Genomic DNA, 27,969 nt, shown 5'->3' on the forward strand with positions numbered 1-27,969 from the left:
AGCTGGATAATGGGATAATTGGATAACTGGGTGTCCAACACCTGGACACCCAAATTTGAATAACTTTGTCGTAACTCCATAAATTAGGGTGGCCTCTAAGACTTTGTTAGACTCCAACTCTCATCAGCCCCAACAAGTGTGCCTAATGGTCAGGGATGATTGGAGTTGGAGTCTAGCGACATCTGGAGGACCACATGTTCCCCATTGCTAGTGTAAATCATGCTTAGCTATTGAGCAAGAGAGACTGTGAATGTTGAAATTGTTCTGCAGTGGATTTCATACCCTTAGGTATCTACCAGCCTCCAGTTCTCTACATTGCTGCCCTCCAGTCTCTTCTGTAGCTTCCCTAAATAAATGACCCCATGGCTAAGAGTTTGTGCTGCATGCCCAGCTCTTTAAATCTTATAATCTGCTCTCCCTAACTCGCTTGACAATCAAGATACTCCTTCCTCACTACACTACTGGCAAAAACTAAGAAAAGGAGATGGTAGCAAGGCCCTGGGTTCTGGAGCCACCTGCCTCATGTGTCAAGCAGGTGGAAGACCACTTGGCTACTGGCCAAAGGGAGATGCCCTTCTACCCACCAAGCACTGTGAATAATAGCTGCAGCAACAGAGAGCAATTATTGGGTGGCCATCTGCAATGTAGAGGGCAAGGCCAGAAATGGAAATATCCTGTTTCAAATATTTTTGTGGCCTCAGTAAAGACACACACTGTCTCTCTCACTCTCAGTCCATCATTGGCAACATGGGTCAGTACTGTACTTGCTACCAGGGCTGTTGTGAGTCTTGTTGGAAAAATACATTGAAAACATTTTGAATGCTTGAAAGGTTGTAGATGGTTGAGTCTACCTGGGCTCCACCATAACCTGCAAATGGTCTGACTCAGTCTAAAGCAGCTTCCTATGTAAGTAAGGTTGCAATAATCTTTGGAAATTGTCCCAAAGAAGCCACCAATCCCAATGAGTTCAAGGTCAGTCTCGTTTCACTAATTTAAGTTGCCGCCACAGTGTAGTCACGTAGGCATACAAGGGAATGCTGCTGGGTTGGAAGTCTGTTTTCAAAGCATTCTGTGCCAGTGCAAGCACAACCTGGGCTTTTCTACAGTTTCAACGCATTTTCTTGCTCTAAAAATGGCCAACAAGCCCCATATATGCTGCAGGATCAGAAGAACCATATTTATATAAAAAACCAAAAAACAACCCACCCACTTCCCAATAGTGTGGAAAGTCACTTGCAAATCTACTCACAGCTTACAACAAAAGAGCAATTATTGAGTAGCTCCAGGAGACACCCATCTGGAAGGAGTCAGAGATTTCTTTATTTTCGTGCTCTTTAATTTCCTCAATGAATCCTGCCCATATATTTATATTTTAAAATCACCACTTTGGGAGGGAATGGGTGAAAGAGTGTGAGAGTGAGAAGCAGGATGAGAAGATTGTTTTCATTTATATTCTCTTGCCAGGCAAAGGAAGACCAATCTGAAAGCAGCAGATGTAAAGATATTCAGGAACATCTGGATCCCAGCTGAGCCATACAGCTGTGCTCCATCAGACACAAATGACCAAGCTTTACAAATGTTGTTAGAAGGAAAGCAATGAATAAGTTATCCATCCTGGAAATATGACTGTCCGAATACCATCCCACAATAATTCCTCTTTATGCTGGCACTGAGGAGCTACTGCCTAGTGGCTGCATCCACCTTCCATTTTAAGCCCTATTCCAACAGAGAGTCAGTGCAGCATGATGGTTATAGTGTCAGACTAGGACCTGGGAGACGAGGGTTCAAATCCTCAGTCTGCCATGAAACTCACTAGGTGACCTTGGACCAGTCTGAATCAGCTCCCAGAGGGCTGAAATAACACACTGGAATAACTGAAATAACACTTTTCCAGCACCAGCCTTTGAATTAAATGCACCACCTGGTGGCCAAATAGAGATCAATGGATTATTGGGAAAATAGAACCAGGAAATTATTTCAGCCTGCAGTCCTATGGTTATTTACCTGGAAATAAAGCCCTTTGAATACAGTGGGACTTATTGTCAAGTAAACTTGCATGGGGATGAGATAATGCAGTGAGGAGCTTGGAAAATGGACGTCAGGCTTCTTTTTTTTGCACTGAAATGAAATGCCAAGGCCCTTTCTTGATATGTGTTATAGAAAGGTTTTCTCATTCCTTGGCTATTCTTTATTTTTTGACAGCCAGCTGAGTAGAGAGCCAGTGTGGGTGTTATGGTTGTTAAGCTATCAGAACAGCTGCATGGAAACCCAGGTTTAAATCTCCTCTCAGCCATGATATTCACAGGCTGACCTTGAGGCAGGTATTTACCACAGCTTATCCTACCTCACAAGGCTGTTGTGTGTACATTGCTTTAGGCTCCCACTAAATTCAGTGAGGCTATCTTGGGACTTTTACAGGTTTGCCCTATATATGCTCAGATCCAACCCTACGTCTAATTTGGCTCTTTTAATCTCAGCTTTTTGAGCCACTTGGAGATCAAGGTATTTGCAAGAAAATTATTGTAGGACGCTCTGGGAATAGATTGTGTCATTTCATTCCGTTTTATCTAGTATTGCTTAATTGGTTTAGTGCTTGTTTTGATTTTGCAGCTCTTTTTAGATTCATTTTCAGGAAAAAAAATGGCAACAAAAGCAGGGAATTTATCCCAGTCTGTATCTATATTACATATGAACCTCTAAAAATACAAATGAAAGTGCTTTTAAATGGTTTTAATGTTTCTGATTGCTTTTATCTATGAAGCTGTGAAAAATTTTATTAATGTTTTAATGTGAAATCACTTCGAGATTATTTTATGGGAAAGGAGTCATAAATAGCACGCGTGTGTGTGTGTGTGTGTGTGTGAATGAATGCACATCAAACTGTATTAAAGAAATTATTTAATTTAACTGTAATTAAATAAAGTTGCAATCCTATCCTTCCTGAATTTGGGGAGGATTTCTCCAGGGATGAAGCCTGGCCTAGAGAAGCAGGCTTTGGAAGTGAGGCTGAGCCCCCGGATTCTAATGAAGCCCGGTCGCAGCAATTAATTACAATCACGGCAAAGGTCACAGGTCAAAAACTTCCCAGGAGAAAACATTAAAAAACAGGAGCAGAGGAGGCACGTTTTATGCACCGCGCAAGCGCAACGAGGAATCCGGGCCTTTCCAGGAGCCCTGCCCATCACCCCTCACTTCGAGTTTCCATTCGACAGCTGCCATTTGCGGGGCAGCGACGTAATCCCGATTGAGAGCAAAACAAAACGAGATGTCCTGTACAGTGTGCTCCGCAGCTCCCGCGCTGTAACTTCTGCTTCCTTCCCCGGCATTTTCGATTAATGGGAGAACAGGAAAAGAGGCTTGCTTACATGACTTCCAGAGTCGCTGCATTGCCCTAATTTTTTCTGCTTCTTTCTCTTGTGCCCTTTGGAACCCATCGCTCTACGCATGCGCAAAGCCATCTTTCCTCCCCACCCCTCAGGGGCTGGGCCTAAGCCGCGCGACGAGGCGCCTGCGCAGTGGGCCGGGCTGGCTTCCCAAGCTCGCGCTCGCCCTGCTCCCCTCACAGCAGCGGTAGCGGCCGTTACACACACGGCCTGCCAACCTCCCTTCGGCGGGCCGCGAGCGGAGGGGCTCCTCTCTCCCTGGGATGGGCCGGGCCTTGGAATGCGAGGCTGCCGCTGCCGCCGCCGCCGCCCTCATCTTCCTGGGTTGTCGTCGGCAAAGCCCTGAAGGGACCGAAGCGACGGTGAGTCTGTGAGGGGGGGGGCAGGGAGAAAGAGAGATAAGCAAGCCACGCCCTTGTTCTAAGCCACGCCTATTCGGGTGTCCCCACGCCTCGGTTATCCCAAGCCACGCCCTTTTCGACCCCTCCTTCCTCTTTAGACCACGCCTACCAAGCATGTCACCAGTTATCTCCCCCCCCCCAATGTTCCTCTGCCCCACAAACTGTACTTCCCCCCCCCAACCGGGCTTCTCTCATGGCTGTGTGATGTAGATTTGGTTTATTTATTTGGAATATTTATTTATTTGGCCTGTGCTGCCATCGCTAAAGCGACCCTATGGAGGGGAATGCAATCAAAACTAAAACTATATCGAACAAATAGCAATTTAAACTAGGAACACCACAACACCCAGCGTCAGTGCTTATTCCCAACAAATGCCAGGGCAGGCAAGGTAAGGCCTTTGGTTGGTGCCAAAAAAACCAATCAATAGTTCACACTACCAGTATTTCAGAAAAGAAGTTTATTAAGGTGGTGCTGCCACTGGGAAGGCCTACACCTGTGCTGCCATATAGCACATTTAAGCTGGAGCAGCGTTCCCCAAGCTGGCATCCTCCAGATGTTGGGCTTTTAGCTCCCATCCCTGACCATTGACCACACTGATTGGAACTGACAGTGTTGGAGTTCAGCAACATCTAGTAGTCACCATCTTGGGGAAAGTGGTGAGAGGTGGTGTGTGCCAACTGATGAGCTCCTATGAGAAACAGTGGGGTCAGTGTTCTGTAGTGGTCAGTGTTAGACTAGGATCTAGGAAATCAGCCATGAAGCTCATTGGGTGACCTTGGGCCACCTCACAGAGTTGTAGGGATTAAATGAGGAGGTGGAGAACCATATAAGCCACCTTCAGATCATTGGAGAAAAGATGTGATAGAAATGCAATAAATATAATAAAATTGATGTTTAAAATATATACTAAAATAAGTACAGTGGTACCTCCGGTTATGAACTTAATTCGTTCCGGTGGTCCGTTCTTAACCCGAAACCGTTCTTAGCCTGAGGCGCGCTTTCCCACTGCCGGCGTGCAACTTCCGCTTGCATCCCAGGGCAAAGCTCACTACCAGGAGCACCTACTTCCGGGTTAACGGAGCTCGTTACCTGAAGTGTTCATAAGGAGGACGGTACATAACCCAAGGTTCCACTGTACTTAATTAGTTTGCTTGACTATTTATGCTTATTTACCTAAATCACATCTTTCTGCCATTCTCTTTACCATTCTTATCCTCACTAACCCTTGAGGTAGATTAGGCTGAGGTCATGACTGGCACTTGTTGAGTTGTACGTCTGAATGGGAATTTGAATCTGGGTCTCTCCAGTCCTAAACCAACAGCGCTGACATTTCTCTCTCTCTTCCAACTGGTTAATTGTAAACCCCTCCCAATCTTATTTGTGCATTTGAAAACCACCTCTACTTGACCACACTTTTCATCGCCATCTGACAACTGATAGCCTGTATTTCACCCCCACCCCTACAAACTATCATGGATAAAATCAGCGGTTATTGCCTTCTACTCTTCAATACTTTGTTACTTTGTGTTTATCCCAGTTAATGTGTACGAGATTGCAGCCCTTGGATAACTGTTCCATCCATATATATATATATATACACACACAGTGGTGCCTCGCAAGACGAAATTAATCCGTTCCGTGAGGCTCTTCTTATAGCGGTTTTTTCGTCTTGCGAAGCAAGCCCATTGACAGCTTAGCGGATTAGCGGTTTAGCGGCTTTTAGCGGATCAGCTGATAAGCGGCTTATCAGCGGATCAGCTGATAAGTGGCTTAGGGCTTAGGAAAAGGGGGGGGGAAAGGGGGAAAACCCCGCAGGAACTCGCAAGACATTTTCGTCTTGTGAAGCAAGCCCATAGGGAAATTCGTTTTGTGAAGCGCCTCCAAAACGGAAAACCCTTTCGTCTAGCGGGTTTTCCGTCTTGCGAGGCGTTCGTCTTGCGGGGCACCACTCTATATATGTTTTCTATGTGGATGGATATATATATATCCATCCACATAGAAAACCAGGAAATCAGGAACCCTGCTGTCTCCCTGACATAGTTGCTTTTTTTTAAGCTCATGATTTGATGGTTTGCTTTCAAGTCACCACTTACAGGCTGATGTAGTGTAGTCTAGACACTGGCTTGCCATCTCTATGAGAAATTGGTCCTGGTTTCCCTGTTGATCAGGATTTTCCCATCATGCTGTTATCTTTGTTCTTGTCTCAGCACAGATTAATTCAGAGGCTTACATTTTTCCTCCTGGCATAAAGGTGAAATCCTCAACCATTAGCATTCATTTTCCAGGACTGCCAGTGACCTAGTCCTGTAAATGAGAATAAGTTTTCTCCTTTTTTTCCAGCCATGGCTTTGTGTTCCTCCATGATTGTAGGACCAAGTTTGAGGGGAAATGTTTTTAATCAGCCCAGTGTCTGGGATAATTGGCTTTCTGTTCTGATATGTCTGCTAAAAAAAATTCATTCACCTTGTACAGAAAAACTCACATTGAGAGCCAGATGCTGATGCTTTTGTTGGCTGCTGTCTTTGCAGCAAAGAAATCAAGGAACATTGTCATTGATTTAATTCATTATCCTTGGCTTTAAGAGACACTGCTCATTAGGTTTCTTTATATTGAGTCAGACCGATGGTCCATCTGCACCAGCATTCTCTACTGTGGCTAGCATTGGCTTTCAACAGTCTCTGGTAGAGAGATGATATTTCCATCTCAGCAGTCTTTGGTTCTCCTCACTCTTTTTTTTCCTTTTCTGTGACAAGGGATTGAACTAGGTAGGACATACTGCCAGGAAACTGCATGTACTCCACCTAACTCCTCACTTGGCTCCCCACAACCATCATTGCTCAATACAACCTCTCTGTTTAAGGTCCTCACATTTTAGATGATTTAAGCAAATTGTAAAACAAGTAAGAACCTGAAACTTTGATAATCATTTTGAAGTAGGCACACACAACTTGTGTTGTTGTTATTTTGATTTCTTACCTGCCCTTCACCATGCGATCCCAGGGCAAGTTATAGCATTATAAAAATACAATATTAAAATAGTTTAAAGCCAATCACAGTCACCAAAGTAGAGAGAGGGTCCCTATTGTACTACAAGAATTTGTAGTCCCTACTGTATCTCTGTGCAGCTTTTAGGATCATAAGAAGCTGCCTTACACTGTGTCATACCATTGGTCCACCTAGCAGGAGGTTCTGTGTTAAAGTGGGTCCACTCCTACCTGCAGAGTTGCTACAAGGAAGTAGTACTAGCAGATTGTCTCTTGGCTCTGTGGTTTTTGGACTATGGGTCCCACAAGGGCCCTTTTCGTCTCGTTGCTATTTTAACATTTGTATAAAACTGTTGGGAGCTGTCATCTGGGGATTTGGAATACTCTTTAAGAAAATTATGGACGTGTTTGCCACCCTAGGCTCCTTTGGGAGGAAGGACGGGATATAAATTCAATAAGTAAATAATAGCTCAATATTGTATACAGTGACAGGCAGAAACACACCAGGGTTCCAGCCAGGGGTCTCTCCAGTTCTACCTGGAGATGCCAGGAATTGAACCTGGGACCTTCTGTATGCAAAGCAGGTGCTGCACCACTGAGCAGTGGTATTGTGATATTGTTACCTATTATTCAAATATGATTCTAGTCCTTTTGGTTGTTAGGCGTCTGAAAACATGATGGCAGTGAAACAAAATCATGGTAGTTTCCTATGCATATTTGTCGTTACCGTGCAGTGCAGTAGGACACTTTGTTGAAATGTTTTGCCGAAAACCAAATGGTGTAAAGCAGTCGCCCTCTACCTGGTACAATAAGGTTCTTTACATGTATAATTTATTAGAAGAGAACAGCCTTTGGCTTCTTATTTTGCTTACCGAAAACTGACTTGGGTGACATAATTTGTTCTTGAATTTTTAACGTGATGAATGTGAGCATGATGAATTTTTGTGGGGAAGGGAACCTTCGTCAGTAAAGTTCGTTAACCAAAAATAGGAGTCAGTAGTTTAGTAAGTAGTTGTGATAAGTGCTGTTTCTTGGACTTTGATGTCAAATACTTTAGCTCTCTAGTGTTTTAATAAAGGCGTCGGTAGCAGTACTCGAGACAAACCATGTGAAGCAGCTCTATGTGGAACTGAGTTAGACTATTGGTCCATCTAGCTGAATTGTTTCTCTTCTGATTGGACTGACCCTTCAAGGTTTTGGGCAGAGGTTATTTCAAGCACTTGGACCTGAAGTCCTTTAAACTGGAGAAGGCAGTGACTGTACCTGCATGCAAAGTGGGCACTTCATTACTGAAAGCTATGGTCCTTCTCTACTGGATTAAGCAATCCAGTCACTGGCATGCAAAAGAATAGGTAGATTTTTGTATGTACAGTCATACCTCAGGTTGAATATGCTTCATGTTGAGCATGTTTAAGTTGCTCTCCGCAGCAACCCGGAAGTAACAGAGCGTGTTACTTCTGGGTTTCACCGCTTGCGCATGCGCAGACGCTCAAAATGATATCATACGCAGAAGCAGCGAAAAGCGACACGCGCGTGCGCAGACGTGCCGTCACTAGTTACATTTGCTTCTGGATGCGAATGGGGCTCCAGAACGGATCCCGTTCGTATCCAGAGGTACCACTGTACTTGGAAAGCTCTTCAAATGAAAGTGGTTGGATGTGTATACAGTTCAATGGAACATACATCACACTGCTTCATATTAACCTCATAAGCATTGAGAAAGCTCCAGAAGACTGCCTTTCAAAACCTGGATTGGGTTTTGTGTGTGTGTGTGTGTGTGTGTGTAACTAATGGGGGGGGTAGTGTCTGTGGGCTTGCTTATATAATCCTAACCAAACCAAACCCAGGGTTCAGTAAATCTCAACTATGTAGGAAGGACTAGTTTCAGATTTGTGTGTATGTTCCTATCTTGCCATTTTAAACTTCAGACCCTTCTAGGTGTGTCTGTGTCCAACTCTCAAATTGTGACTGCTCTCAACCAGCCTGTTGCTGAATAAGTGGGTCTGCCCTCCTTCCCTGCCCTCCTCACAAGCAGAGTGGAGATGGCTGGGCTCTGTGACATCACGGTTTCACACAGTATGGCTGAGACTTGCTGCTGAAGGGGGCTATGGACTTGTGACTGGCCCTCAAGGTTGAACAGGGTCTGCCTGCTTTCCATGATGGGATGACATCATGCAGCACCATGTGGGTCGGGCAGCGCCTGCGAGGCCTGCAGAATTCCCAAGCCCCTTCACCCTTTCAGCTAGAACAGTTCACCTTACTTACTTAGTAAGTAAAGTCATCTTAAAGGACAGATTATGGATTACGCAGTGGGTGGAAGGAGAGGGTGCAAGACACAAGCATATACAAACTGTGAAGGTCAGAGACTTGGGAGATACAAAAAGTGAAAGGTAGCCTGGCATAATTGAAAATAATTACCTGACTTTCCTAACGTACAGCTGGTCGTGTACAAAGGCAGCTTCCAGGGAAAATATCTTACTTCAAGATCATTTTGCGTATCCAATTGCAGAAAATCTACCATTAACTAGAGTAGAGCAACTGTGACCTTGAGCATGGAATACTTGGACAAAATAATCAAGAGGGGGTTAATTGGGCACTTATAGGTAGATTGAGTCTCCTGCAGCTGCTGCTTTCCTGCAGAAGGGCTTCCCCTGGGCTACAGACCTGTATAATGAAAGACTGGCTGGCCTTCCTTCTGAGAGAGGAGATGCTGACTCTGTAGTTAGCAGAACCAGTTTGCTGTGAGATTTTCATTTTTCGTTTTTGAAACCATGCCTTAACTGTGTGTGACAGCTTTGCTTACATTGTCAATGCGGATATTCTCGCTAATATTGTCACTGGTGCCCACGTTTAGGGCCCTGTAGATTTTTTTGTCAACAGAAATCTTTTTTGGGGAAGGGGGAGCTAATCTGACTGCAGAGACAGAATTTTTCCCAATTGAATTCATGGTCATGAAACCTCAAGCACTGTGTCTGGGGATGTGTTCATACTTGAGATAATAGGTGAAGGTGCCTCTATATATGATGCTGCAGTATCCATACAGTGGTACCTTGGTTCTCAAACTTTATCTGTTCCGGAAGTCCGTTCCAAAACGAAAGCGTTCCAAAACCAAGACGCGCTTTCCCATAGAAAGTAATGCAGAATTTATTAATCTGTTCCAGACTTTTAGAAACAACCCCTAAAATAGCAATTTAACATGAATTTTACTATCTAACGAGACAATTGATCCATAAAATGAAAGCAATAAACAATGTACTGCAGTGACACAATCAATCAATCAGTAGCTGAACTAGGTTCCACACAGTCACAAAAACAAAACAAAAAAGCCGCAAAAACAGAAATGTAAAATAAATAGCAAAAACAGACAGACCTCAGCATAACACTCAAAATGGAAGTGTGGCACTCAAATCGGAAGCGTAACACTCAAAACAGAGCGTGTTTGACTTCTGAAAAAAGTTCAAACCAGAACACTTACTTCCAGGTTTGCAGTGTTTGAGTTCCAAGTTGTTCAAGTACCAAGGTACCACTGTACACTGGTTTACTGTCCCAGGTAGTCTACAACATTCCATTCTATTCCCCACCTACCTGCTTTTCTGTTCTCTCCCACCCCAAATCATTAGTCAGTATTCTGTGACCACTGAATGTGGCCAGTGCTCAGTGGTTTGTTTTGGGATCCCTCCTTTTTTATTATTGTTTTTAACTTCAGCAAATTCTGATGGTTCTGCAAACTTGCTGATACCTATCTTGTGACTGCGGCTGTTTTGGCTATGCAAGTTCTGTCACCTACCTCTGAACTTCATAAATGGAGGGCATGATATTCCACCTTTCAGTTTGCTAAAATTTCCAAAGCAAGTTCCCAGTTAAGGTTAATATTTAAATAAACATAATTAAGACCTTCCCCCAAAACATTGCCTGTATAAATAGCAAAGGGGCAGCATAAATAGACAGCAAAATATAAACACACAGACACACAAAAATCTACTCAGAAGTAGTAAAATTAAATCATAATTCAGTAAAAGAAAAAAAGAAAAACAAATGGCAGGTAACATCATTATTAACTGGCACCTAAAGCTTCATGATGTTGGTGTCAGGTAAGCATCCCTAGGGAGGGGGTTCAGCCATGGAGGAAGAGACAATGCCCAGATATTTGGAGAAGGACTTCCGATGAAGTTTATCATGGCTGGACTGGTTCATGTAATAGCAGATGGCTTCTTAGGTATCCAAGTTCCAAGTCTTTACTGACCTTAAAAGTAAACACCAGCATTTTTAATTTGTGCCCAGAATGAAACTACAAGATTCAATCCAAGTCAGTGATTTAGTGACCATGTTGTGCTCCAGGTAGAAGTTCTTAGATAGATAGTCTTCTACAGCACATATTGGTGTTTCCCAGTGGTGAAATCTCTTGCTGGAAGAACATGGAGGTGAAAGGATCAGACAGCTGGACAGCAACGTGGAGCAGCTGGGCAGGGCAAATGGTTTGAGTCTGAGATTTCCTGAACAGCTGATGGTAGATAATGCCTATCATTAACATTATCCTCTCGTCAGAAAAATGAAAAGCCCCTCCCCCCACTTTTTTTCCTAGAGATTCAGTGTTTATCCAAGGACAGAGGAGAAAAGCAACCTTTTTAACTAGATAAGTGAATCAGAGGTCAGAATGGAAGTTTTCCTCCACGTTAGTGCAGGTTTTTGGCTTCTACAGATGTGTTGTAATTCCATCACAGAAGACACCTCATGCTTTGTTATAACCTTGCTGCTGTGCTTGTAACTAATGAGTGGCTTTATTATGTCTGTGCAGGTTACATCAACTATGACTACATGCATCTTAGAAGCCCAAAGGAACAGCAAGATGTCAGACTAACACTCACACTCCTTTTCAGGTATGTGTTCATTCTGGATTTATTGCCCAGCCTGTCCCCAGAGGCTCAAGGTGGGTTGCAAATAGAAATACAAATGGTTAGATGCCGTTAAGTCCCTAATGGTGAGCCTGTAGCCCAGAATAAGCTTTCTTCAGATTTGTAAAAATAGAGCAATAAACATAAGTATGATGCCTTGGAACAAGCCACCACAGCTCACCTTAAAATGCCAAAGCAGGGAGGCTCCTCCACTCTTCAAGCAACTTGTGTGTAGCGGCTCAGCAAGCAGAAGTGGCATTTGTCTGTGCTATTTCAAATGCTGTATATGCCAGACCCCCCCCCCAAAAAAAAGGCGAGGGGAGGGCCATAGCTGAGTGGTAAATCGCCAGCTTTGCATGCAGAATGTCCCAGGTTCCGTCTCCAGGTGTGGCTGCGAAAAACTCCCTGTCAGCGTAGACAAGACTGAGCAAGGTGGACCAATGGTCTGACACAGTATTATGTTCCTATGAACTGGCGGCACCCCTGGATTGGCATAGCAACCTGCCACACATAAATGGCAGATCATTTGTATGTGTTCATTAGGTCTTTGTCTTCAAGGTCTTTGTCTTCAAGATAAACTTTCAGCATGCTTCCATTCAAAGTTCATGCTGTTCCTGGGACGTTACCTTAATAGGCCTTTTTGTACTTGCATCCTGATCATAGTAAGTTGAGCAATTTATGCAGCTACCCTCCCCCTCCGCAGTTCAACTTGCTTATTTGCTCAACAGGCTTTAGTGACTTAAAGCAGCATGTTGCATAGAGGTGATGTGCTGTAATGCGACTGAGGCTGAAGTCTCTACTTCAAATCTTGCTTCCCCTCCAAGTGTTCCTGGACTACAATTCCCATTGTTTGTGAATACCCTTTGACAAGGGGTGGGGTGGGATCTGCCTTATATGGTTCAGAAACACCAAAAGTTCTTACTATGATCAAATTGGATGGTGCAAGTTTAATGTTTGGAAGAGAATCAGTAATGACACAAATTGATAAGCATGTGCTTTAAACTACATTGAAGCTGGCTTGCTATAGGGAAGGGGACCTAGCATAAGCTGGAAAGCGGTGAGGCATCTGCTCAGATATCACAAATCAATACAGTGCTTTCAGGTTGCTCTCCAACATGGTCCTTAATAGCAGTGAATCAATTGGGATTTCAGTGATGAAAGTGCTTCTAGGGTTTCATGCTATTTCTGGCACTTTTGGGGTTATGCTGCAATCTGGTCATAATACTTAGATTTTCTATATAGATAGTTGGAGGCTCTCTGGGGCCTCCTTTCTGTTCCTGGTGCGATGAGGCAATGTGCAAATAAATGAAGCTCATTATAGTTCCACTCCAGACACCAAGTGCAGTTCAGTGAACACCTAGTCCCACCAGCAAAACAAAAACCCTCCATCTGCTGGGAGAGAGCATTATTGCAAAATGAAACCAATAGGGTAGCTAAAAAGTCGGAATGTTACTTAGTATTTAAAGATGCTGAGTTGTATCCAAGTAAAGTAGTATTAATGGGTCTAACATTGGATATAACCCTCAATTTTATTTTTTAAGTAAATGATACTGTTTCTCTTTCAAAAATAATGCCAAATTTTAAAGGAACAATGTTAATGCATGCACGTGACATTATTGTGAGCATCTATCAAAATTACTCTTATTTACAACATGCCATCCATCGTTATGGTGCTTTACTAAGTACAAAGACACGGCACTCACTCTCATTTCACTGAAATCACTTAGAAGATAGCAGCACATTTTGCCCCATTTCTTTCTAGAAGGGCTAGAGACTATCTATCTATTTATTTATTTATGGCTGCATTTATATCACACCTTTATATATAGAAGGGATTTGGTCTCCCAGGTGCTCACTCGACACTCGGGTACCTGCCCAGGGTCACTAATTAAAGCTTTTGTTCATGCCATGGTACCCACAAGCACTGGGCTGGCAGTTTCTGACAAGGAAGATAGCAGAAGAAGAGGAAAGGAGGAATTGAAAGCATGTGTATACAGTGGAATAATATTTCACCTGGGACGCAGGTGGCGCTGTGGGTTAAAGCCTCAGCGCCTAGGGCTTGCCGATCGAAAGGTCGGCGGTTCGAATCCCTGCGGCGGGGTGCGCTCCCGCTGCTCGGTCCCAGCGCCTGCCAACCTAGCAGTTCGAAAGCACCTCCGGGTGCAAGTAGATAAATAGGGACCGCTTACCAGCGGGAAGGTAAACGGCGTTTCCGTGTGCGGCTCTGGCTCTGGCCAGAGCAGCGATGTCACGCTGGCCACGTGACCCGGAAGTGTCTCCGGACAGCGCTGGCCCCTGGCCTCTTAAGTGAGATGGGCGCACAACCCCAGAGTCTGTCAAGACTGGCCCGTACGGGCAGGGGTACCTTTACCTTTACTAATATTTCAGCAGCACAATGTTAGATTTGGTAATGTTATGAGAACTATAGGGATGCACCAAAGAACATGTGGCTTTTCAAGGAAGGATTTGAAGAAAGTAAGACAATTGAGCTCAAAGTTGTATTCTTGGAGGAAGTTTCAGTCATTAGACTTGGTTCAGTGGGCGTTACTTTCACATAAATGTGCATATTCTACAGGAAGGCAGTCTCACTTAATATCCATGCATATGTGTGCAGAAGGCCAAAGATAAATTTATCTCTGGTCTGTATTGTGGACTGCAGCTCCCTTGAGCACAAGCCAGGCCTGATTATGCTTTGCTCTGTGGAAGTTGGGAGTCCAAAACATCTGGAGGATTCCACCTCAGCTACCTTCGTGTAAACAGTACTGTGCTAAATGGACCACTGGTTTGACTCTGTGTAGGACTATAGTTTGTATAAGGCAGCTTCCTACATTTGTAGGTTGTAGAACAACTCAGCTTAGTTGCAACCAATTTGCTTCACAACAGGAATCAGTGAATATAACACTTGTTCACAAAATATATCAATTTTTAAAATGGGGAAACTTGATTTAAAGACAGTGATTTAAATAACTTTACTATTTTTAACTGATCTTAAATTGACTTGATTTAGATCGTTCTATCCTGGGAATGAGTATATAAGCCAGTGTGTAAAAATAAGGTGTTCTCATGGAAAGCAGTCTTATTTCATAAGGGTTGAACCTATTTCACCACTTAACCACTTTTGAATGAACAGAATGTGTGGGCAGCAGAAAGAGCATCTGTTCCCAAGATTAAATTGCTAGCTGAAAGTGCAAAGCACAACCCCTTCCAGAGATCTTGCTGCTGCAGTGCGTTGAGTAGCCTCTGCCCTGTTTCTTTTCTTTTCTTTTTTCGCTGAGTCATTGTGTAAATTGAGACATACATATTTTTTGCTGTGTGTGTGCTTTAGCTATTGTCTCTGCTTTAGCAATTGTCTCTGTTTGCCAGCACCATATGGGATCAATTGTTTGATCTCCCTCCTATTCCGTCTACACAGAAGTGTATATTTTTAGTTTGTGATGTGAACATAATCATTTACGTGATTTCCAAATGTCCAGAACCCCTGGTCATTAGGCATGCTGGATGAGGCTGATGGGAATTAGTAGTGCAGCAGCATATAGGTAAAGGTAAAGGTACCCCTGCCCGTACGGGCCAGTCTTGACAGACTCTGGGGTTGTGCGCCCATCTCACTTAAGAGGCCAGGGGCCAGCGCTGTCCGGAGACACTTCCGGGTCACGTGGCCAGCGTGACATCGCTGCTCTGGCCAGAGCCAGAGCCAGAGCCAGAGCCGCACACGGAAACGCCGTTTACCTTCCCGCTGGTAAGCGGTCCCTATTTATCTACTTGCACCCGGAGGTGCTTTCGAACTGCTAGGTTGGCAGGCGCTGGGACCGAGCAGCGGGAGCGCACCCCGCCGCAGGGATTCGAACCGCCGACCTTTCGATCGGCAAGCCCTAGGCGCTGAGGCTTTAACCCACAGCGCCACAAAGTTTCCATCCCTGCTTCACAACAACCCTGAAGGTACCCAAGTCTGATAAGCCTCAAATTGCAGAGATTAAGAGCAAGAGTGGCTTGCCTTAGGCCATCTAATCTATGGTAGAATGAAAATCACATCGGGTTTCCTGCCTCATTTAATCTCTTTGCCACCTTGCTGTACCAATTGTAGTGTGCTCTCATCGTATGGTAATGGTTCTGCCTAAATTACTTATAACTTGTGGTGGCGGGGGGGGGGCAGAATCTTTTTTTTTTTTTTTGCCCCTGGGATCAAAAAAATGATGCTAGTTCCCCAGGGAAATGTTAATATGAGCCTCAGTTGAATTCAGTGGATCCTGCTTCAGAGTAAACATTAATTAGCTAGAGCAGTTAAGGCCATTTCTTCATACTTTCAAATGAGACTTAGAATTAACTGTTGTAAGTGAGGAATCTGTCCTGGATGTAATATAAACTATTTTTAACTCTGTACAAACGTATAAATGTTCTCCCTCATTGAATTAAAAACCTATCTTGCATAGGCTTCATTTTCTTGTCTTATGTGAATGTTGTAAAGAGCATTCATGTAATGTTAGGCACATGAGCCAGTTGTACTCCTCCTTTACTATTTGGGGAATTCCAAATGCCCACATCTTACAGTCATCTCCCACCTCTTTGAAAATGACTAAGCCTGCTTCTCCTTCCTGTTAAAGGCAGAGATGAGGGAGGAAGAATGTCTACAGCACAATATCTTCATTGCTCCTTTCCCTGTATGCTGAGGCAGCCAGTGGAGCTGGCACCAGTATTTTTAGCTAATTTGCTGCATGCTCTATTTGAATGTAGTAACATAATCATAAATTTGCTTACTCTAAAGGAAATCCCATGTTATCCATTGGGGCTTACTCCCTAGTAAGTGAGCTGGTGATTGCAGCTGAAGACTCCTTAGTGGGGTTAATGGTTGGGGTAGCAAACATTTGGTTTGCTGTTGCCACCAAATTCAGGCAGTGGTTGTAGAAGTAAGGTGATTGTGAGGAAGGGAGTGCACAACAGCAACAAAATGAGCAAAAATTAGAGCCTGGAAGGGGTGGGGATAATAATGAGGGACAAGGATGCACAGAGAAAAAAGGGGTAACATGGAGTGCAAAGTGATTTGGAGGGCGAGGAAGAGAAAAAATAAGTACCTATGAAGTGGGGGTGCTGAGAAATCTGCAGATAGAGATGCAAAAAGGCAGCAATTTCCATTCATCACAGTCGGCACTGTTTCCATTCCGCTGCAGTTTAGTTTCCACCATATACAGTGTCATTTGTGTTCTGTCTGCTGTTTAACATAAGTTAAATAACTATTTAGTTAAGGTATGTAACTTACATTCATTTCAGTCTAAAGCAAGTGTCAAAACAATGGTTTAAAAAGACATCTGCAGACTCAAAGAAAACAACAGTGATGTCTTTGCTTGATTAATTTATGCTCCTGACCACAGATGAACCTTTAACTGCAGCAATCTCTGCTTCCACTTGCTTTTCTGTTTTTGGCTTAATTCCCTCACACTACTCATGAGTGATGGAAAAGAGGGATAATGGATGGAGTGCAGAAAGAGAAAAAATGGTGTGCTGTGAAATGCAGAAAATACCACAGGTTTGGGATTAGAATAGATGAGAATACATACAGAGAGCTCTGAAGGAGGGACAAAAAAACTTCAGTTAATTTTTAAAACAAAATTCTTTCCTGCAGTTGACATAAGAATTCAGACTTTGTAAAAAAATATAAATGGCCCTTGAAGTGGTGTGAGATGTATCTTACTGGGTTGTGAATGTTCTTACAACCACAACAAATCTGTCTGCTAGAGAGAAGTGGGAGATGCAAAATATTCAGGTAACTGGCAGAAGACTTGCACTTTCTCTCGCTAAAGTACTGTTCCTTGAACAAAATTGTTATGGCGAGGTAACCTCTACCATCAGACCTGCTTCTGCCCCATGGTAATAGAACCTGACATCTGCTGTCAAAATGCCTTGGTTCATGGCTGCCCTCTTCTTATTTTTCTGCAGGGCCAGTCCAGAAAATCATGCAGTCATCTGGGCACAGGTTCCGCGACGTCGAGCATCACCCGCTGCTTGCTGAAAATGACAGCTATGATTCATCATCGTCGGAGTCTGACATGGCCGACCGGGTCTGGTTCATCCGTGACGGCTGTGGGATGGTCTGTGCGGTGATGACTTGGCTTCTCGTTATCTATGCGGATTTTGTAGTGACATTTGTCATGCTGCTGCCTTCCAAAGACTTTTGGTACTCCCTCATCAATGGGGTCCTCTTCAACTGCTTGGCGGTGCTCGCCTTGTCCTCGCACCTGAGAACAATGCTGACTGATCCCGTGAGTAGACATGTTCCACACAGTTGGGTTTAACCATTTTGTGTGCATGGGACAGTAATACACAGGGAATCTTTTCTGGGCAGAACTTTTGGCACTTGCATAGCACCACAAACGTGTTTGAGAAGAAACAGAACCTACAGTCAAATAAAAATGCACCAAACAGGAAACACAACTAGCATTATACACATCATGCTTGAACAGTCAACACTTCTTACTGTGTGTGAAGCCTTTCCTAGTAATTTATTCTATTGGCATGCACTTGTGGATTGCCTACCACAGGGTTGGGAAATCTTTTTATGCTAAAGACTGTGCTCCTTTAGGGATAATCTCTTGAGGACCACATACTGCTAAAGCCAAAATCAGGCAGGGCCATACCAATTGTCGTACTCAGGTTTAGGAGCAAGAGTATACTTTAATTCAAATCATCAGTCCCTTTTGGTGAATGTTCTCTCAAGCCCCCCGGCAGGTTCACTGACCGAAGGGCAGTTAGGAGGCTCACCTTTAATGACACGAGGGGAAATTGAAGGGCAAGAATAGGTCAGCTGCCCCCATTAGCCTCCTCTTTGACACATATCATGCTCAACCTTGCCTCTAGACTGCTGCATCTGCTTTGTTATCATGTAAGAATTCCCCATCCCTATAGCCTCACCCTCTGCAGTTCTCCCTAGCTACCACACTGAAACTTGGGGCAGTACTCCCTCCAGGCCCTAGTGCCTGCTTGTTTCTTTTAATTGTCCATTACTGTTAAGACCTTTGCTTCAGTAACTGCTATCAGTTTTGTATTGCTGCCTTTCTCTCTCTTTCATGGAAAGCGGCCTTTAGAATTGAGAGAGGTGATTTGCACATGCACGCGCACCCCACAGAACTTTGTGCTGGAAAATAAGAAAACAGTCCAGTTGCCCATAGAATACATATGCAATCCTCTGGCTTGGATCACAGTGAACATTCAGTTGCCAAAGCTTAAACCATCATGAATAGTCAAGTGGGAAATTGTAGCCAGAAATCAAAGAAATTGCTCCAGTGTCTGCCGCATTATGGTCTTGCTACTACAAAACCCTTAATACATCTTCCTTCCTACAGACCTTCCTCATAGACATAGTGTGTTTTTCCTTGGTGTGTTCCCAAGATTAAATCTTACATGTCTATAATATCACTTGCTAAAGAAATGGAGGAATAGGATCCTTTTTTTATCTACCTAAACTAGGATTGTAAATTAAAATACAAGCAATTTTTGTCTGAACATGATACTGCTCAGTTTGGTAGCTTATTGAGAAGGCCCAGTGTCTGAGGAAATACGGCAGTTTCCCTCTAACTTTCTAAAATGTTATTTCTATGTATATAGGCTCCGTATTGAGGGCAGTTAGTCCTTACCACCAAAGATCTCCCAGATCCTTGTCCCATCTTGTTACTCTGCCCTCCTGTCCTGCTACACCTCTGCTTGCAACCTTCTTGTTCTGCCACCCTCATCTGCCCAAATGTTTCCAGGTCCTCTAAATTACTCTGCCTTTTCTTCCTTTTTGCCGAGAACTCCCTCAAAAACGTGGCGGTGCTCTGTTTCTTTTTATCCAAATCCCTGCTTGGAGCATACCTTTTGCATGAAACTTGTGGACCTCAGCCCCTATAGAAGTAACATTAAAGTTGTGTGTAGCTGCATTCATACCCATTCCTATTCTCAGCTGTGCCTTCAGGTTGCCTTTTAGATCACTCTCAAAAATGCCACTGGGACTCTTCAGATATATACCAGTAACTGGGCCTTGTCTTCCTTTCCATCTGTAATGCCTTAGGGGGCTGTTCCGAAAGGAAATGCTACAAAAGAGTACATGGAGAGTTTGCAGTTGAAACCAGGCGAAGTAATCTACAAGTGTCCAAAGTGCTGCAGCATTAAACCGGAACGTGCCCACCATTGCAGGTATGTCCCATTGCTGCTTCTGTACTGTTCTCAGCCTGGAATCCAAGGCCCAAACTATAAGTGATGTTAAAAACGTCTTTGCATATTGCAATTATGCAGGTGGAAGGAAGTTGACCCCTTTCCTCCTTTCCACAGCCCCAATGAAAATCATCCTCCCCCACCACTTTCCCTCCTGGGGAAAAGAGTAAGGCAATTTCCCCTGTGACTTCAGCACTTGGGGAAATGAGTTAGCCTCACGGTCTCTGCAGAATACTTCCAGTAAGGATTGAAGCTGTGGTTTGTTTGTTTTTTAAAAAAAAATCACATAAACAATGGCAGTCTTAGTGTAATGTATAATTTGACTCTTGTGTGGTTTCTCAGACCTCAGAGATGCCTTTTTCAGCACATTTCCCTAAAAGTATTCTTTGCTTTCATGTGTGTTCTATTTGCAGCTTTCTCAGAACAGAGCATTGCTGTGTGACTTTTAAGTTGCCTGCAATTCACTATAGCTTGTGCAAAAGTGACAGACAAGGTCAATTCTTTCAAGATTCCTTTCAAATTCCCTTTTGTCTGAACAAGCTAAGCAGGAACATGAAGGGTTGTTGTTCTCCACAAGTTGCCTGCAGCTGCTTCCCCACTTTGTCCAACCATCTCTTTGTGCCTCGCTCTTCTAAGCATTAAGTTCAATGCTTAAAAGCTTGCTGTGGCTTTGTGATAGCAAAGCACTTGAATCTGGCCATTCCTGGAAGATCTGGCAGAGCTCATCTGCACTAAAAATTGCTAGTTTTAGATGTATTTCCTGAAAAATGTGGTGCTTGAGAGCCTTCATTTCAAGGTAAGGGAAGGTGCAGCACTCCATGTAGAATGAAATGTGGAACTGTGCAATGTTGTTATGTATTGAAGATTATTATAATTAGTAGCATTAGTATTGTTGGTGGGGCAAGGAACAACATGTATATACTTACCTTCAAACCTGAGCGCTGCTCAGAGAGCCACCCATCCAGTTGTACCCTCCTCCATTATCCCACCCCAATTTTCCTTTTTTCTTTTCCAGCTAATACTCAATATTCCAAGACTTCTAAGTATATTCAGTTTTCATTGAACTGTTTTTATTGGGGAGGGAGCAAGGTGTGCCCCCTGAGGTGTGTTTGTGTGTATTTTAATAATGTTTATTCACTTTGACATGCAGAAAACAAACAATATTAAGTCACACAATGTTTGAATGTCCTACGGCATCTGTTAATGTAGAGCGGCTGCATTGAACGAGCTGCAGTTTGAAATCATCCTCCATTTGGCCTCCTGTACCACGCATGCCAGCGTCTTAGATTTCCAGAGAGATGGCCTCTTTGCAGTCACCAAGGGCAAAATATCCATAACACATACCACAGCATAATTTTCAGTGTTTTTCCCCCCTCCTTCCACTAGCATTTGCAAGCGATGCATTCGGAAGATGGATCATCACTGCCCCTGGGTCAATAACTGTGTGGGGGAAAGAAACCAGAGGTTTTTTGTGCTGTTTACTGTGAGTATGGTTATTTGTTTGTTTGTTTGTTTGTTTAGTTGTTTACCGTTTGTTTGTTTGTTTGTTTGTTTGTTTGTTTGTTTGTTGCCAATATAAAACTCCCTGCCCTGGCTATCCTAATTTGGGGGTTGAATCTTCAAGTTAGAACCTCTACACTCAGAGGCACAGCATGCTTCGGAATATCAGTTGGTGGGGCAGATGCCAAAACCGCAGGAGAGAGCTGTTGACTTCATGGCTTTCTTGTGAGTTTCCTGGATCTGTCTGACTAGTTGGTAAACATTGATGGGCTAGATCACAGATAGTCAGCGTGTAGATCCCCAGCCTTCATGGCCGTTGGTTTGAGATGGGGGGGGGCAACTTCCATCTCCTGCAGGGGCGTAATTAGTGCTAGCACCGTCTGTTAAGTGTTTGGGTGTAATCTTCGACACCTCCCTTTCCATGGAGGCGCAGATTGCAGCTATAACAAAGGCTGCATTTTTTCATCTCCGCCAAGCTAAGCAGTTGGCTCCTTACCTCTCTCGCTCTGACCTAGCCACTGTGATCCACGTGACGGTCACCTCCAGACTTGATTATTGTAACTCACTCTACGTGGGGCTGCCCTTGAGACTGACCCAGAAACTCCAGCGGGTGCAGAATGCCGCAGCGAGACTCCTTACGGTGTCCTCGCCATGGGATCACATTCCCCCGGTGCTATGCCAGCTGCATTGGCTCCCGGTGCAGTACAGGATCAGGTTTAAGGTGCTGGTTTCAACCTTCAAAGCCGTATACGGCCTAGGACCCTTGTACCTACTGGACTGCCTCTCCTTCTATGTCCCACGGAGGACCTTATGGTCTTCAAACAAAAACATCTTAGAGGTCCTGGGCCACAGGGAGGTTAGGCTGGCCTCAGCCACAGCCGGGCTTTTTCAGCTGTGGCCCCGATCTGGTGGAACGCTCTGTCACAAGAGACTAGGGCCCTGCAGGACTTGACATCTTTCTGCAGGGCCTGCAAGACAGAGCTGTTCCACCAGGCCTTTGGCCAAGGCAAAGTCTGACCCCCTCCTTTGGTAATCCTCACAGAACTCCAGCCCAATGGTTGCTATTAATTTGATTTTGAATTGATTTTAAGATGAATTAATTTTAGAATGCTGTGTTACTTTTATTGTTGTTAGCCACTCTGAGCCCGGCTTCGGCTGGGGAGGGCGGGATATAAATTATTATTATTATTATTATTATTATTATTATTATTATGGGGGTTGCAGTCCAACAACATCTGGATGGAGGCATGATGGGAAAGGTTTGCTATCCCTGCACTAGATGGAACCTTGAGCTAATGCAGCAAATTCCCTGCCCACCTGCCCTGCCTCAAAAAAAGAGAATTTTGAAAGCACTGCACAGTGTAGCATGGTCCTCTTACAAGTTGTTAAAGAATTTAAATATTGACTGCCTGCCTAATGGTTGCAGGGTTTTCAGAGCTGATTTCAAAATCTTTTTCTCACTTCCAGATGTACATAGCTCTAATTTCAGCTCATGCTCTCATCCTGTGTGGGTTTCAGTTCTTCTCCTGCGTCAGAGGACAGTGGATTGGTAAGCACACACTTCAGTTGCTTTTGTAATATGGCGTTTTACTTATTTATTTTTGGTGTATCTAAGTCACTTTTTTACCAGAGGATCCAAGTGCCATAAAAGAAACTACCATGTAAAAATCAAACAATTGAAAAGTTAACAGCATTATCTTTAAAAAAAAATAAAAATCAGTAACAGAGTTTTTTTTTAAAGCAGATAAACCTCAAGAACCACTAAAACAGTAAAAACAGCAGAACAGTCATTCAAACACCTTGGTTAATAAAGAAAAGCTTTCACTCACCACATAAGTATTATTTTAAAAAATGCCTCCCAGATTTGTTTGGGGATTGTACAGTGGTACCTTGGAAGTCAAATGGAATCCGTTCCGGAAGTCTGTTCGACTTCCAAAACGTTCGAAAACCAAGGCACGGCTTCCAATTGGATGCAGGAAGCTCCTGCAGCCAATCAGAAACTACGTTGGACAGTCAAGTTCTAAAGAACGTTCGCAAACTGGTACATTCATTTCTGGGTATGCGGCGTTCAGGAGCCAGAACGTTCAAGTCTCAAGGCATTTGTCAACCAAGGTATGACTGTATAGAGGCCACCACTGAAAAGTTCTTCCCCGGCAACCATCCTCCTTACCTCTGAAGATGAGGGTACCTTGAGAAGGACCTCTGAAGGGGTCAGGCAGATCCATAGGGGAGAAGGCAATCCGCTGGCAGCTCAGGGTGTATAGGGATTTCAAGATTAAAAACAGCCCTTTGAAATTTTGGCCTAAAAAACTGGTCACCCATGTCAATCTATGATTGAGAAGCCCTGCAGTATTTGCTAAGGTGGTTTGTGCCATTTCCATCACAAAGATGAACAGGCATCATCCTTCCTTATTAAGGAAGTCCTTGGAGCTTGACAATGGTGGGACACATTCCAATAGACCGTGCCTTTTAACTTTGCTTTTAAAATAATTGCCTTTTTAAATTGTGCATGTGGGCGCAGGTCATGCACACCTACCTAGCATGGTGAATCAGTGATGAGGGAGGCCTGCGTATATTGTGTTTTATACTTTGCCATATAAATACAACTGGGTATTTAGATCTATACAAATTCTGGTGGCACCTGAGCCTGAAGCACCTGGAAGGCACTTTCCATTTGAGCACACGGTGTCCCACTACCATTTGTGTACAGTGGCAGCTCCATATAGGAACAAACTCCCATTCTAAGTGTCACTGGCCTCTTGCAGGACAACAGTCTGGCTACTGATGTGTATGCATGTGATCCCTCAGCCTGGGCTTTGTGTTGTAGATTGTTCCTAACTTCCTGTTACATTCTCAGATTTGCTAATCCTTTTGAAGTTGACTCTTGTTGGCGTGCTTGTTGCGGTTTGTTTTTTCATTGAAGTTCATCCGCTCTCTTTCAGAATGCAGTGACTTTTCACCACCTGTGACTGTGATTCTGTTGATCTTCTTGTGCCTTGAGGGTTTTCTGTTTCTGACGTTTACCGCAGTAATGTTCGGCACCCAGATCCACTCGATATGCAATGATGAAACGGTCAGAATTGAGGGTTTTTCTTGGGGTCTGGTTTCAGGACTGGATAGGGATTTGAACCTGCTTCTCCTATGCCCTTGTTCTGCCCCTTTCCATATCCTCTGTTGAGACAGATGTTCAGTCTTGGCTAGAGTTTGGCGTGCTTTCCAAATTTCTTAACATCAATTTTTATAATATTTACTTGCAGGAGATTGAAAGACTGAAGAGTGAGAAGCCTACATGGGAACGGAGGTTGCGCTGGGAAGGAATGAAATCTGTCTTTGGGGGCCAGCCTTCTCTGCTATGGATAAATCCGTTTGCTGGATTTCGAATCAGACGGCTTATGCTAAGAGCCAAGAAAGGAGGTCCTGAGTTTTCTGTTTGAGTCTGTCTAATCATGCTGGAACTCACAAAAAGTAGTATATTGTATTTATTGGGCACCAGGAAAAAAGCTGCCCACAAGTAACCTGTGACCAATGAAGATTTGACACACATGAAACATTTTGCTTGTAGCAAGCAGAATTTTATACATTTATAGTCACAGACATCTCATTAACTCTCAGAAGTGTAAACTGGATACTACCACACATGGCTTTCAAGCAAGATGACAAAACAATCAGAAACAACCAAGAAAGGTGGACAGTCACACTATGAAGCCAAAATATTGTCTTTACTACTGTAACTTATTATTTTAGAGGACTAATTATGCATTTATTTTTGTCAAACCCCTTTTATTTGATATGTGTCTTTTTTTTTTTTAAGGAGTTGACCTCTGCTGTTTTTATATGACTTTGTGGCAAGGCACAGTTGTCAATCATGTTATTATACAAGTACAAATGCTGGAAATCATGAGCCAAAAGAAACCATTTTTGACCTGATAGTTTTTAGGCAATGCTCAGCTCCATTATGTAACTTTTCTGTTTGTCCCCAAAGACCCCCTCAGCTGTACTTCTGCATGTGGGTATCTGAACAGGTCTGTAATCCATTACTTTGTAGCCAAAACATACAAGGCCGGTCAGTGTCCAAAATTTCCATAGGCTCAGAAAAGTATTCCTTTTTTGGGATTCAGTTTTAAGTGGTAAGTGTGCAGAAATCATATTGCAGGGTTTTGTTCTACCCTGAAGTATTTACACCAATTTCCTATTCATTATAATTTCTAAGGGAACTCATCATTAGGTGTATTGAAGGATTACTTTTAGTCCTTCCAAAAGGGGGGCGGGAGTGGAACCATGGATATAAACTTCTGGTGGCATGAAAAAATGCATATTGGAAGTCTCTTAATTGAACCAACAGCTTCAATTGCTTCTTGCATTTCATTATATAAATTTGTCAGAGTGCAAGCCAGGCCTCTCAAAAGCTATGGGTAAGACCTAGTGAACTTGCACATAGGGGGTGGGAAGATGTAAGCTGCAATAGATCTGAAGAACAGGCATGGCTTTAAACATGCTGGCCTGCAGCCAGATTCTAAACATGCTCTGTGGAAGTCAGACTTGCTGGTTCCAGATGGCCTTAATTGCTGAGTTCACTAATGCACCATTGTGCATGATGCACCACTGCCACATAACACCAGTTTTCATGTTCATTGCAGTGGGAGAGGCGCCTCCTGATTTTGCAAAGGGATTCTTGTAGTGGCATTGTCCTATTAAAGCTATTGGCACTACTCTTGTGAGAGCGCTGAGTACTCGTCAGCACTCCTACACAAATGCGGGGCTCTCATGATGAATCTTGAATGTGTTTGGGAATGTTGCCAATTGTTCAGATAGTCTCCTTGCAGCCATGCCAACCGTGTGACTCATAGCTACACTTGCTTACCATTGTCGGCAAAGGAGATGGGCAGATTTCTTCAGAAACAAGTGCAGTACTTGACTGTGACGATTCCATGTAATGATTTTATTTTTAAAAAAATCCTTGGCAGCAAAAGGAAATACAGCATGCTACCATATTCCAAACAAAACCACTTCTGAACTGGAGAAATCAGTGGTATCCAACCAGCTTTTACCATCCCTTGTAGAGTGAAACCACTACATGGTCTGAATGTGCTGTTACATCTGCAAGTAATGAAACATTGTCTGAAGGGAGTGATATGTGTGCTCAGCAACAGAAGCTGATCCTTCCCCCCCCCCTTCTTTTAATGCCATTTAAACAGGAGACTTCACATCTTGAGCATGCATGTATAGAAAGGAGAAATGTTTTTTGAGGGGGCGGGGGAAGCCTTTCTAAATTGAAACCTGCCTTTAAACATATCGAGGCTGAGCTTTCGCTTAGCCATTGGTATCGCAGTACCAGCATGCTCAAGAATCTGGAGGCTGGCACACCCCACAGATGACAGAGTATGCATGTGCCTGGGAAGCTGAGACTTTGCTGATATTACCCCAGCACTTTCCACTGCTGAAGAGAAGTGGCTTAGAGTGTGGATTGCGACTTCTGTTATTACAAAAGCAAGCAAACAGCAAGCATACTTCTGTCTCATGCAGAATTCCCTCTTCTGAATGACTTGTAGGCTATAAGTTTAGTGTGAGTTTTCCAGTAGGATCTTTAATTCCTGGAGGTTCACTCGCCTATTTCTCTATGTCTCTGTGCAGCGTCTTAACTATAATGACCTGAATTGTGTTTTATAGCAGGGTGGCAATGATGCCCAAGCGTGTGTCCCCATGAAGGGGGCTTCCTGCATGACCATTTTGGTCTTTGGCATTAAATGAAAACTGTGTGATCTGGAGGAATGGAAGTACGGAAGGAGAAACAAGAGATACAATGGAAGGGTCTGTTTCATACCAGTTCACTGACCCTCCTAATGTAGGTGATGAATTTGTTACAGGCTCCCCCTCTTCACACACACATAGTGTAAGCTGTGGGGCAAGCACACTGTACATACATCCATGTAAACAATCCTCCCTTGGAGGAGGGGAATTGGGCCTCCATCAGGAGAGGCTTCTTACAAAATCACAGTATTTATATGGTGATGAAGGGGTCCTATTTGCTCTCCCACCACGCAGGGCATAAACTGGAACCATGGTGATGTGTGCACTACCTGCCGTACAGAAAAATGGGCTCATTTCAAGCGGGTGGTGACTTGTAGCGAAGCCAGGCACACACAGCTGGTGAACTAAGCAACCTGTAAGAATCCAAAAATGCTCAGACAATGCCTCAAGGGATCTTTGCAGTCCATTCTCGGCCCATGAACAAAATCCTGCAGTTTGTTCTTATGTACATATTCACAGTTCCGTCAAGTCTGTGCACGTATTACTAGGGAAGCAGAACTTGCAAGCAGATAAATAACATTAGATTCGGATCACCAAAGCAAGGGGTAAAAATGCAGCAAGCCCAGGAAGATCTTGCCCATTTCCATTTTGTACCTTCACCGAGTTTGAGAATTGGTTATATCTGCTTTAACACAAGACTTCATACATACACTTTGATGGACTGTATACTGCTGGAACTCAGCAAATCCCTTTTAAAGCAGCTGAACCTGTGTGTGACTTAGCAAGTGTGTGTGCGTGTGTGTATGAAAATGGAGTTTCTTGGCTTTTTGAATCCTTGTTCTGTTGTATTTTTTTAAATGTAAAATAAAGTAACTAATTGAG

General features: G+C 43.6%; 1 protein-coding gene across 1 annotated transcript; it reads left to right on the top strand.

The window, feature by feature from the left end:
• Nucleotides 1-3,514: 3,514 nt before the first annotated feature.
• ZDHHC7 (zDHHC palmitoyltransferase 7) lies at nt 3,515-27,969 on the top strand. The gene is made up of 8 exons (XM_079989181.1): nt 3,515-3,745; nt 11,565-11,646; nt 17,590-17,912; nt 19,697-19,821; nt 21,226-21,322; nt 22,807-22,888; nt 24,282-24,412; nt 24,597-27,969. The coding sequence occupies exons 3-8, from the start codon at nt 17,607-17,609 to the stop codon at nt 24,771-24,773; spliced, it is 918 nt and encodes a 305-aa protein (XP_079845307.1). The 5' UTR covers nt 3,515-3,745; nt 11,565-11,646; nt 17,590-17,606; the 3' UTR covers nt 24,774-27,969.

The sequence above is a fragment of the Podarcis cretensis genome, assembly GCF_951804945.1.
Source record: "Podarcis cretensis genome assembly, chromosome: 8".
Classification (NCBI taxonomy): Eukaryota; Metazoa; Chordata; class Lepidosauria; order Squamata; family Lacertidae; genus Podarcis; species Podarcis cretensis.

What these genes read in the sequence shown, in the direction of transcription:
- ZDHHC7 (XM_079989181.1), top strand. Translation starts at nt 17,607, where the DNA reads ATGCAGTCATCTGGGCACAGGTTCCGCGACGTCGAGCATCACCCGCTG. An exon ending in GGTTTTTTGTGCTGTTTACT is followed by an intron (nt 21,323 to 22,806) that starts GTGAGTATGGTT and finishes TCTCACTTCCAG; the next exon opens with ATGTACATAGCTCTAATTTC. An exon ending in CGATATGCAATGATGAAACG is followed by an intron (nt 24,413 to 24,596) that starts GTCAGAATTGAG and finishes ATTTACTTGCAG; the next exon opens with GAGATTGAAAGACTGAAGAG.